Source organism: Amblyomma mixtum, chromosome 1, assembly GCF_055824585.1.
Source record: "Amblyomma mixtum isolate Tamu chromosome 1, ASM5582458v1, whole genome shotgun sequence".
Classification (NCBI taxonomy): Eukaryota; Metazoa; Arthropoda; class Arachnida; order Ixodida; family Ixodidae; genus Amblyomma; species Amblyomma mixtum.
This window is the reverse complement of record NC_143012.1, coordinates 285,067,905-285,080,276: the sequence shown is the minus strand read 5'-3', so window position 1 is coordinate 285,080,276 and position 12,372 is coordinate 285,067,905. Positions and strand designations below refer to the sequence as shown.

At 43.2% G+C, this 12,372-nt stretch overlaps 2 protein-coding genes across 2 annotated transcripts in view; one reads left to right on the top strand and one right to left on the bottom strand.

The window, feature by feature from the left end:
• Positions 1-12,372, top strand: part of LOC149371928 (uncharacterized) — a 510,412-nt gene that overhangs the window by 167,900 nt on the left and 330,140 nt on the right. The window lies entirely within an intron of this gene.
• LOC149371931 (cell adhesion molecule Dscam1-like) overlaps positions 1-12,372 on the bottom strand; it is a 114,777-nt gene that overhangs the window by 10,679 nt on the left and 91,726 nt on the right. Inside the window, exons 10-17 of the mRNA XM_089585490.1 lie at positions 9,843-10,042; positions 9,523-9,610; positions 8,245-8,364; positions 7,813-7,986; positions 6,313-6,460; positions 1,495-1,643; positions 857-988; positions 73-240 (exon numbers count right to left, since the gene is read on the bottom strand). Of these exons, the coding sequence (XP_089441616.1) occupies positions 73-240; positions 857-988; positions 1,495-1,643; positions 6,313-6,460; positions 7,813-7,986; positions 8,245-8,364; positions 9,523-9,610; positions 9,843-10,042 (1,179 nt within the window). The remainder of the gene's footprint in view (positions 1-72; positions 241-856; positions 989-1,494; positions 1,644-6,312; positions 6,461-7,812; positions 7,987-8,244; positions 8,365-9,522; positions 9,611-9,842; positions 10,043-12,372) is intronic.

Here is a 12,372-nt window from a genome sequence, read left to right as displayed (position 1 = left end):
TTCCCATGTTTAGCCAATAGTACAGAACAATATAAAGAGGAATTACATCTGCAATTCCAAGATCCATCTTACCTTCTTCATCAGTTGTGACTTGTATCTCTTGGCTATAGTCTCCAGCGCCCAACGAATTTTCGGCCTGAATTCTGATAATGTACGCAGTGACTGGCCGCAGCTCCCTGAGAGTCAGCGTTGACACTGTGCCCTGAATCTTGTTTTGGCGAATGTCACCGCTCCATTTCGCTAGAACAAATAAGGAGAGTTCTCTACTATATCAATAGCTCGGCTATCATTGGTCGTTATTTTCCGGAGTTTAAGTGCTCGTGATGGCTTTACGAAATTTCCTTCTGAGCATTACTCAATCGTGAATACATAGCTTTTTAATGAAAGCAAATGATTAGGAGGACGGACAAACGTCTCGCGTAAGTAGCCGAAGCATAGCAGGGTGCTGTGGCCTTGGTGTATTTTCCTTGAGTATTCTAGATTTATTACAAAACTTTCATCTTTTCATTACATAGCTTTACTTAATTTGGACTCATTCATTCACTTACATTTTATTAAGTGGAGCCAGAAACAGATCGTAGGCATAGATCTGTTACAGAAAACATGACCATAGCAGCCGGCAATGGTTTAATAAATCAGCTTGCCTGTAAATCTAAACATGTCAATCGGCCAGGGTAGAATATTCTGAAATATCTTTCTCATCCCTCCTTAAGGAGAAAAGCTAAAGATTAAGAGGCGGGGAGCTCGAGAAAACGAGAAGTACTAATACGAAATGCACATTCGTACGTATACTCTTTGTCATGCGAAGGCTGCAAATTTTGAAAGCGACAAAAGCATCTCAAACTAGGTAACATACTTCCAGCAGTTTTGCTCTGTACACGGTAGCTGGATATATGGCTGTTTCCTGTGTACGGCTGGTCCCAAGAAACCGTCATGGAGCGGCTGGTGACATCAGAAGTTCGCAAATTGAACGGAGCACCAGGAGGCTCTGAAAAAGAAAAGGCACATGAACTGTACCGGTTTAGTGCAGGTGCTGGGGACGGGGTGCGCACTTAATGAATATATGGAGCTGTGTTTTTCGGATACAAAATATTTCTGGCACTAATTGACTGGCACACCTAAAGCAAGAATAGAAGCGAATAGAGTGCCAGCATGTAGTCTCTGCTCCATGATTGGCATCAAATATGCTCAGCACAACTACTTAAACATTTGATGCTCATCCTGAACAAAAGGACCCCGTTAGCTTAAGCTATGTTGCTTCAAAGCGTGCAGTAACTCTCCAGTCTGTTGTAGAGTGCTCAAAAACTCGGATTTCAATTGTTTTGCTTGTAGCATAATAAAGCTTGGTGTGCAACATGCCACTGCAGAAAACATTGTTGCGAAGCAGACAACTGAGAGATATCGGTTACTACTTGACAACTGAGTTACGCTGAAACTGGTGTGTCTGCCTGACTCATCACTCTATGAGGAGGCGTTGTTCGCATAAGTGCTTACCCTGCACAATGAGCTGAGTCCTGGTTTCGTCTTTGCCGTGTTTGTTGCTCCCAAGACAGGCAAACAGTGCCGAGTCTCTTCGGTCGACGGCCTCGATTTCCAGCTGAGACACGAGGCTGTCCTCCATTTCACTGGTTTTTATGTCGTACCTTAAGTTGAGAACGATGAATATGTATCGGAACCGAGGAAAGCAGAAAACAAATATCTAAGCATTGAAATAGTATTTGGCTGCCAGAATATCAAATTGCCCAGCACGCAAGCGAAAACTTTTTTGTCCATTTTGTTTGTATGCGCCAAAAAAGCCGGCCTACTAAAAAGAAAGTCGTAGCGTCGTGCATGGCCCAGCTACAGGATGTTCCCTCTACCGAACAAAAAGCATGTTCGTGACACGTCATGGGTCCTAGCTATATTTTATACTATTTCTTTGCGTGGAGCAGGCGGCAGCAAGCAGCCCAGGTAGCCGGAACAGTGTGATTAAAGTGTAGATGGTCTATAAGGACACCGTCCTTCAGAATATTACAACTATTCATAAATAGCAAACAGCTATACTTTTTAGTAGTCAACAGAAATTGTATCCAACATTAAATATTCTTTTTCTTAACCAAATTGTGGCGAGGTCTCTAAAAAGGCAGAGTGCTCAGTGAATCTTGGAATAGTGCAGGAGATGCAAGCAGTCGTCTCAATAACGTAAGCTTTCGTCACGTCAATCTTTAAGTGTATCTTGTTTGCTGGATAGCAAAAACTAACTAGATAACTTTTTTCTTCAGTTTAACGCGAAGCATTTATAGAATCGTCTGTTGAGAATGTTGAGATGTGCCCACTAAACTTATTTGCTTGGAAATAACAGTCGCGTGGATTCTGTTTCGTGATCTTAAAATAAAGTTCGCGACATTCAAAATTAACTAAGTCCTAAAACTCGCATGTCGTACAATCAAACACACTAAGATCAAAGGAACCAGGTTACAGAAATGCGGAACGAATCAACAGGGTGCCGCTCATTCAGGAACTTCCTTGAAGAGTACATGTACATAGTTGGGCAAGAATCAGTAGGCTGCAGCACTTGACCTATCATTCTATAACGAATCCTATTACATTTTATACAACGTAAAATGGCGAAGGGGTTTGTACGCTCCTCTTGGAGCAGCATGATTCCATCAAAGAAAATTTTTCGCGCTCATCGCACACATCTTTGCGACCTGTGGCCTTTCATACAGTGCGACCTTGCGTAACCTCCACTTCACTCACAAGTTGTTCGCAGTGCAATGGGAGACATCTCGCGCTGGTACGACCTGCCACACTTCTAAATGAACAAACTGCGGTTTTAATATTATAGTAAATCAGTGCGCTTTCACGCATATCACAATCTTATTACAATCATTTAGTGCAATTTCTTCTCATCAACAACAACATAGGTGAAATTTCCGCGTCACAGGTCTCGCACTGCTTAGGGACCAGAATTCCTGTCAAAGTTGGTGCGTTGCAGGCCGTATTGAGTGCGATACTATGAGCATGAGGCAATGGCTTTCCGACGTTTCAGATTGTTTCAAGTGCATGCGTGCAACGAACCCACTTTTAGAAGCTTCCCCCTAGCGCTCGCAGCTCTCACTCCATTGGCACCCACTTGTGAGATGCAGTATACCTTCCTTTAAGTGGAGTGCATTTGAGGCTTCTAACATCACAACTAAGGATCATAGTCACGTTATAACTTTTAAACATCATTGGCACTGTCAAATCTCTAAGGAAGTAGCGACGCTAATATTGCCTCAAAAGAGTAATCTAAGCGGTTTTTTGTTATGAAGCTTTCCAAAGTTTACAGCGAAAATTATGCGCCAAAGTTGACGACAAAATTAACTACTATATATTTGTTGGTTACAAAATTAAGCACTTAAAAATCAGCCGCCCTCATCATGACAACCGCCTACAAACCAGCGCGAGTTGAAATTTTTCAGAGGACAATGTCGTTCCTTAAAGCTTTCCACAACTCAGCCTAGATACCAAGTATTTACTTACTTCTGCGCTGAATTCTTGCTGTCGCTCAGTCAAGAGCGTTTTAAAGGGAAGGAATCTGTGCTCATATGGAAGCTCTACTGTTTTTCGGGAATTCCAGGGTATTAAAGGATACGAATCTATGAAGCCTGTAGGCAATTCATGGTGATCTTGTTTGCGTTATACTTTAAAACGGCGACGAAATCGCCGACTAAAACTCGTACTCGTAGCAGTGTCAAGAAAGCACAGAGAACTACTGTGAATGCGCAACAGACAGTTATATTAATTATTGACTCAGCCTTCTTCAATACTCTACAATTCTTCGTCGGATACAATCAAAACATTCTGCAGACTTGCCTTCGCTGGCCTTTATAATTTTCTTTAAACAGGACATTAAGCTATTTCAATTTACCGTTGCTGTGTATGACGTCATCATGCGCTTCTCAAATGGCGTTTTGTGCTGATGAGAAGCCTAAAAGTTTTTGACACTATATTCGGAGATTACGTCACCATTTTAAACATCAAAACGGCATTTTTTGCATGCTTTATATGTTGGTTTGACGCATTCAATTACTTTAAGCTGGTATATCTATAAAACCGCTTCAGTTGGCCTTTATTTGCGTTAATGATGTCCTCATTTTGTATCTCAATGCGCTTATAAATAAATTTTTCTGCACCACATAAATTTACTGTTAGCCGCTTAAGAAAATTTACAAATGCATCGTACCCCATAATAGTGCCCTTTCATCCCATTGCTCTCTTCCCCAGTGCAGAGCAGCGGACCAGAAAATAATCACTGTGGTAGATTTCTCTCTCTTTCTTTAAATAAACCTCTCTCTCTTTTGCAGAGTGCTAATAGTATTGTCTCTGCAAACTCCCTATATTTAGTACCACCTACATATGTCAGATACAATAGCATTCATAAAACGATATACGTAGTCTCGTGTTTTTTTATTAAGGAAAGTGATGTAAGTTTTGGAAGGTGGAAATGCCGATTTCTTTGTTCCTCAGAAGTTCTCAAATTAAGCTGCACAGAGAGCTGCGAGCTGAAGAGAATGAAACTTGAAGTCCACAGTTCACAGCTGTAATTTGGTTATAGAAGGAGCAAAATATTATGGTAAAATTCAGATCATTAAAATTAGAAAAATATGTGTTGAGCTTGCACGGAGGAGCCATACTGATTCTTCAGCTTATCTTGCTTCTCTACCTAGAGCCGCAATTTGTAATGGGTGTCCTCCCCTCGTCAGCATGAGAGAAGCGACAAGGATGGCAAACTTTAGGGAACTAAACAATGCATGTTATAAACCAGAGTTAAATGTGCTGAAAGCTGAAAGCTCAGAAAGCTGAAGCGTTTTCTTTTTACAATTACGCGTGTTTCTGAGACTCCTATCTAAGAAGCTCGTTGTTAAAGCATGCAAAGTTTTTTTCTTTTAGCTTTAACAAAGCAAAGTGATCGTTATTTAAGACCATGACAATGTTCAGGCTTCTCCTATCAGTATTTTGGTTGTGCGAAGAAGCTAGGCGATACCGTCCTATTGCGGAAGGTATCAGTCGTCTTCTGCATACGCCCACACATTTTCGTGCCTCATCGAATGCCCCGAAAGAATACTCTGGGTGCATTACCTTCGATAGTGTTCCATTTCTTCTTCCTAGTTAGTGTTCAGTCGTCTTCTGCATACGCCCACACATTTCCGTGCCTCATCGAATGCCTCCAAGGAATACTCCGGGTGCATTACCTTTGATAGTGTTCCATTTCTTCTTCCTAGTTAGTGTTCAGTCGTCTTCTGCATACGCCCACACATTTCCGTGCCTCATCGAATGCCCCCAAGGAATACTCCGGGTGCATTACCTTCGATAGTGTTCCATTTCTTCTTCCTAGTTAGTGTTCAGTCGTCTTCTGCATACGCCCACACATTTCCGTGCCACATCGAATGCCTCCAAGGAATACTCCGGGTGCATTACCTTCGATAGTGTTCCATTTCTTCTTCCTAGTTAGTGTTCAGTCGTCTTCTGCATACGCCCACACATTTCCGTGCCTCATCGAATGCCTCCAAGGAATACTCCGGGTGCATTACCTTCGATAGTGTTCCATTTCTTCTTCCTAGTTAGTGTTCAGTCGTCTTCTGCATACGCCCACACATTTCCGTGCCTCATCGAATGCCTCCAAGGAATACTCCGGGTGCATTACCTTCGATAGTGTTCCATTTCTTCCTAGTTAGTGTTCAGTCGTCTTCTGCATACGCCCACACATTTCCGTGCCTCATCGAATGCCCCCAAGGAATACTCCGGGTGCATTACCTTCGATAGCGTTTCATTTCTTCTTCCTAGTTAGTGTTCGTGCCTTGAAAAGGTACCTCCACTTCAATATTGCGTTATTTTGTGCTCGCCTACCCAACGCTGCTTATTGTGGGATAGTCTAAATTCTGTGGCGGATTTATTCGGTAATTACTTAAGAGCTTCAAGTTCTAGCACAAAGAAATTTGCATGCTGCGCCTCCAATTTGAGCACATTCTATCTCTTTAGGCTCGTAGAAATTTAAAGCCTCGTCAGTCGCTCTTTAATTAAGAGGCATCGATAAAGAACTCATAACAGTTACCATACGAACGGCATTGTTCAGTACATTTGGTTTCTATGAAGCAGCAACAAAAGCAGTTTAAGAAAGCTGTAAGAAAAAAGGAGAGGTGCCGCTTGCGCATTCAAAGAACTATTTGCAACTGAATGCTATACACGTGTGGACAAGCTCGACTCAGGTGCTACCGTTGGTACGGTCCTACTTATGATGCACTTCTTTACAGCTTAAGTTTCAACGTTGTGTGGAAAAAGGAAACTTACCGCTGGTCTTGCGTGGAAGCAATGGGTTGGCCGTTCTTGCTCCACCTAATTGACAATGGCTTTTCTCCGAAAACTTCGCACTTTATCCGGGCGGTGTTGCCCTTTCGTAAAGTCTTTGAACTGAATGCAGTCTTAAAGTGGGCGGACACTAGCAAAATAAAAGCGAAACAATCCTTCAGTTACTAATTCTCCATCAAAATAGAAACGAACATTTTCATGCCTGTTAACAGCTCCCGGTAAAAATGGCGGGAGATTATTTATCACCTATTATTCTTCACCAGAATTTACTGCACCATGGTTAAACCTTCTGGTTTATGGGAATACAAATGATGCGGCCGGCTGCCCAGAGCGCCTTCTAGAAATATAAAATCCCGCATAGGCGGTGGGAGGAACGTTGGTAAATAACAATAGCCATTTAGAAAAGAGATCGAAACGCGACAAACAAAAAGGAAGCCACTCAACGATCAACGTCATCTCATCATCTTTCTAAATTTTCCTGCAGGATTTCGCGTCACCCTTCCTAGGACCTCCTTTCCGATGAGAAAGCCTCGTCTATATATTACGACGAGAGTAAAGAAACAATATGCGTTATAGCCTTGGTGCGTAAATCAGCAAGAAAAAAAAACAACTCTTTCTGCTTTCTAGATGCTTTTCTTTAGCGAGTAGTCGTGACCTCTAGACGCGCGCAATTCTGCGCACGTCAACCGTGGCTTCCCATTTTATTATGCCCAATGAAAGCACAAAGTTAACTTTTGCTCTCTACAACTTAACCATAAGTAACGGGTTGAACTCTCTACGCGGAACGTAATTACCTTCGCAACTTACTGTGGACACAGCATTCACAACTTGCACATAGTCTTCATTTAAGTAGTCGCGTGAGATACTAGTCTACTGGTGCCACCAAGTAGTCATTCAACAAACGCCTCCAAAATTCATATCATAAGACAACGCCTGTTAATCTGAGGACGCATCCTCAAGCAGAAATCTTTTATAGGCTTGGGGTTACGAACTTAGGAAATTTAACGTTGTGCCCATGTAGTGCTGACGCGCAAAAAGATAAGCGTGGGTACATACTATTCATTAAAACGAAAATAAGAATCAGCGCCAATTGTCTTCACTACGGTGATACACAACACGCGCGACGCAGGCGCATAGTAATCGCACCGAAACACGACACCACTTACTTTGCAATCGGAACACTCTATCTTTACCTAATAGAAATTCGATGCTACCAACACAAAGCTTTCAATATGCAATGCAGCTTCTGCGCTGCGCATTGCGCATGGAGCATGCATGCTACATGAAGAATGGGTTTTAACATTCAAAAGTCGCTTGTTGACATCATCCTTAACGTAGGAAAGAAAGGCAATGACGGAGTACCCGCAGAACAGAACATGATAGGTCGCTATGCTGGGCGGCACTGACTGACCGCTGTCCTAGATTTTTGGTAATATTTTATTCTACAGTGTGATTTTCCCCGCAAAAATGTTCGGTACTCACCATGGACTTTAAGTTCAATGACCTTGCTGATTCCAGATCCCACACTGTTGCTCGCCTGGCAGAGGTAGAAGCCGGTGTCATTGCGCTGAGCCTCTCGTACCATGAGCGACCCGTTTTCCAATGCGTGTATGTGCGAGTTACTGATGATCACTTTATACTCTGTAGGTCTTGAGGCTAAGGAATGAGAGAGCGTTTTTGAAAAATGTGCTGAAAGTGCTTTAGCCTCGCACGCACACTGGAAGCTGCATTTAAACGAATGGTGTCTTCAGAATTTATTTAAATATAGGTATGCCTTTTTAGCAAATGGAAATAATTCAAAAACGAGAGAAAATTCTTTACAGTCACTTCAGATTCTCTCTTGGTGCTTTCGTCTTTCTAGTTCGTTTTATTTTTGCGCAAGACGTAACATTAAGTGGTTGTTTTATCACTAACCTGATGATTTTTCCCACCAAATTCTGGGAGATGGAGATCCTTCCGCTTGACAGTCAATAACGACGTTCTCGCCAACCACTGCGGCTTTATCTCTTGGTGCGACTTTCCAACGGGGTGGCACTGAGATCAGGAGCCCAAGAGAAGAACCAGAAAGTATATTGTGTCGGTTTTCAATACTAATGCGCATTGGCACTTATAAAGAAACTTTACGTAGCCAGAGAAAATTGCAGACTATAACAACAATGGTTACATAATTCTGCGTATACCGAAGTGATACCACTGTAAAGAAGAAGTTTTGTCTCCCAGGCAGCGGCTGCAGCGGTAAATTGCTCCTAAAATTATTTTATTTGCTAGAGATTGCTCTTTTACTTTTCTTATGCAAAACAGTAACACTAAAGCGCAGAAACGGTAGTAAATTAATAATTCATTTCCATCACCATGGACGAAAAAGCTCACTAAATTAGGGACCATGAAGCACGAGGCTTAGTGTGCTTATATTAAGTGGGCTTTAAAGGTTTTGCAGGACCCCAAACATATGTAAGATATAAAATGCATCTAAACACGAAATTTTATAAATGAGTGGGAAATCCAAAAGTACTGTCAAGGCTTTAAGATATGGCCAGAGGAAAATAAATCATCTCCACGTTGGACACATGGTACTGTTTGTCAAGAATATAGACAAACCAATGAATGTTTATACTACCCAATCAGCGGCATCAGTCACAATTATGGTTCTACAAATGCTACAGTGCAATATTTTTTCCAGGTACCCAACCGACCTGTTGAGCGATATAAAATTTATTGCACACAATACCCAGGCATGCACGGCTGACAGCAAGATGGGACTTTCAGGCATGTCAAACTCTAAGGGATGCAGCGGGTCCCGCCGCACTCAAGGCTCATTGCGAGTCCCCCTGGGAAAGAAAAAGTTCTGCTCATCGAGCCGCTGCGCAGACAGGTGTAATTGAAGCTTGGTGATACACTCAAAACAAAGCCCGCGCTTCAGTTTAGTGAACGATTCGGCCTTTGGTCTTGTACACACATATTACCAAGAATATTTACTTGTTGTTCATTTCAGTCAACGAGAAACGCTTGCAGTCCGAAGCATGCGGTCAAAAGGAAAATACAGTGCTGTGCATGAGTGTTGGAGATTATTTGTCATAAATAATGCGAATATTTATGTGGAATGAAAGTGCTCAGAAATGTACTCGAAGGGCTACGACGCCTATTGAAGACATTTGCAGAGAAAGGCTTAATATTTTGCATGAAATCACTTACCGTTGACCACCATTGTAGCAGAATAATTTGCAGCGGCTGCCGTGTTTGCTGCGATGCAAGTGTATAGACCACGATGCTTGTAGCTAACCTGAGCGAAACAAAGAGCAAGCAAGGAAATGAATGACGAAATACTGCCGTGTCACTGGCGGAAAAAGTGATGTAGCGTTGAATGTTGCACCATAGCATGTCGCACAAGCACTCAACCCACCCAATTTGACAGGGTGCAGATCTCACAGAACAGAAAAAGCAGTTCTCAGACTGTATACTGAGTCAAAGCTAAGCCTGCACTTACAGTCCTTTTGTGTAATCGTAAGGCCCACCTTCTTGATGAACAGGGTGGAGGAGAACTCGTTGCTGGCCTCCACCTTGACGTTCCTGCCGTCCGGCGCCAGCGGTGCTCCGTCTCGCAGCCACCGGATGCGGACAGGGCTGTCCCCTTCCAGCACGGAACAGGTGACAATAGCGCGCATACCTTCCTTGAGGTTGGACGGAAACGAGAAGGGACCAACGACGGGAGCCACTGGAGAAAGAGGGACGGCGCCAATGACGACGCTATGTGAAATCCGGGGATTATTTTTCACTCTAACTACCTCTAACAAGCACTGACACAGACAGTGCTCTGCGACCTAAGAGCACTAGTCTTTCGCAAAGCTGGTTGTGTCGGTATGGCTATGCAATGCCTGATAACTTTTTATTGCACGAGGTCACCACGCACAATTACACGATGCGCCCACTACCCATAACGGGAGTTCTAGCAGTGCAATGCAAAGCGCAGACACTTCATGTCGCGAAACCTCCAAACTAAGTATTGAAGACAGTTCACATTGATGGTACACAAACGTATACAGGTGCATGCTCCATCGAGTGCGACCACTTGACGTGCATTTCTTCTATACGTTATTGGAAAACTCTTTTACAGCTTCGTTCTGGAATCCTGTTGGCACCATAAGGAATGTGTTGCATTAGATGACAGTAGAACATTCCATATGTCTCGAACTAAAGGCTTCCGCGCAAAGCTTACGGCATCTAACATTACAGCTATGACGCCATGTGACGGGTCTGTCATGCCACAAAGCGTGAGATATGTCACTGAGAGAATTCGATTGTTCTCGGCGTAATACTGTTGTTTAGCGGATGAGTTGGGTTTACGCGCGTTACCTGGTTTCAAGAAGCCCTGGAAGGATCAGGATGCATAACCAAAACTTAAAAAATGTCTTGTATTAGTGCGAAACCGCTATTCAGTGGGTAAACTGCGAGGAAGACATTGCTATGGTTGCGGATTTAGGCGAAGTGAAAGAAACAAATATAAATAAATATACGCGACTGGGATTCAAACACGTCCGGCGCGAACAGATCAGCTTCGCAGGCCGCTGCGCGAAATCACTAGGCTATCGCCGCAGCTGAACACGCCTTGTGTTATACTGCAATACAGCTTGTTGTTGTTGTTGTCTTTGTGGCAATACAGCTTGCGCTGTGCATTGCACGTCGTCTTCTTCATCGCCAAATACTAGCTACTATAGAACTAACATTCGCGTTTTGAGCTCTGCGACGTTAGTGTCACAAAGATTTTCTTTGCTTGCGTTGGCGTGGACGGCGCTGTTGCAGAAGCACGGCACTAGAGCGAAATGCATTGGAGCTGACAACACTGCTGCAGAAACGCGGCACTGGAGCATAGGCCTCCGGCGTACATTGGGTAAATTGGCATTGACGAAGAAAAAGTTGAAGACGCGCGCATGACTGGCTCCCTAGGTCTGTGAACATCTCAAACGTGCTTTTAAGTAGGTGGTGGTGGTGTCCACCTGAAAAAAAAAAAGCGCTTTCGCACAATATTTCGTGCAACAGCGCCAGCCTATTTTTTTTACTGAGGGAAGCTAAAAGGATGAAATTACACGCTCCGTTTAAGCACATCAGTTTCCTAAATTACATTCAATATAAATATTTTAAGAGAAAGATGAAAGCGTCAAGCATTTTGTAGTGTCATCGCAGTTTGGGAGAAACGGACTCATTAGCGCCACTTATTTGCAATTTTCACGAAATCGGCGCCACGCAGCTGCAGCACCGCGAAATAGTTAACGAAGCATCGGCGCACGGGGAACCACGTTGCTTGCTGCATTGCCTGAGTGTTTCGCCAGCATGTCCATGCTTTGCTATCAGTGCTTTCCTGTAAGATTATAACTTAAGAGCGCTGTTAAAATGATGTTTGCATGCTGAAGAGATGGAAGAACAGCTAAAACTCATTACGTGAATTCTGATGCACGCAATACATACAGCACTGGGAACAGGAAGTTTTCACGCTAAGGGGGGACGCATGCAGGACCACGGCAATGCCGGTCGTATCAGGCACGTAGTTTATATTTCTAAAAATAGGAGCTGTCTACACTTGGAGGGCATAGGTAAATGTAGGAGGCTCGTTGTTAACAAGCATCGCAAGCCACATGCGACTAATGGGCACATTTCAAGCTCGAAGTGCTTTGTGAAAGATAGCCTGTATTGACAGGCCTTGTGAAGGAATCCGTGTATGGTGATATGGTGCGTCAGTATTCATGGAAATGAGATTACAGTGATGAAAGCATTGCAATCGAAACTGGCGGATGGTAGGAATCAAGCAAAATCTAAAGAAAACATTCGTATCATAGCGGTCTGAGATTCACGACACGCCTTTTACATTTACGAAGAAATTGATCGCCCAAAGAGCGCTTGAGGGCTCCGTAAAAATCATGCGCGGAAAAGGCTACTTCATTATTCTTGCGCTCCTCTTATACACGAGAATACAGATCTCTATTATTATTCAAAAAAGCACGTGGTTGATAAAATTTATGAGGGAGAAAAATGCAAAGTTCCGTGCCTCTA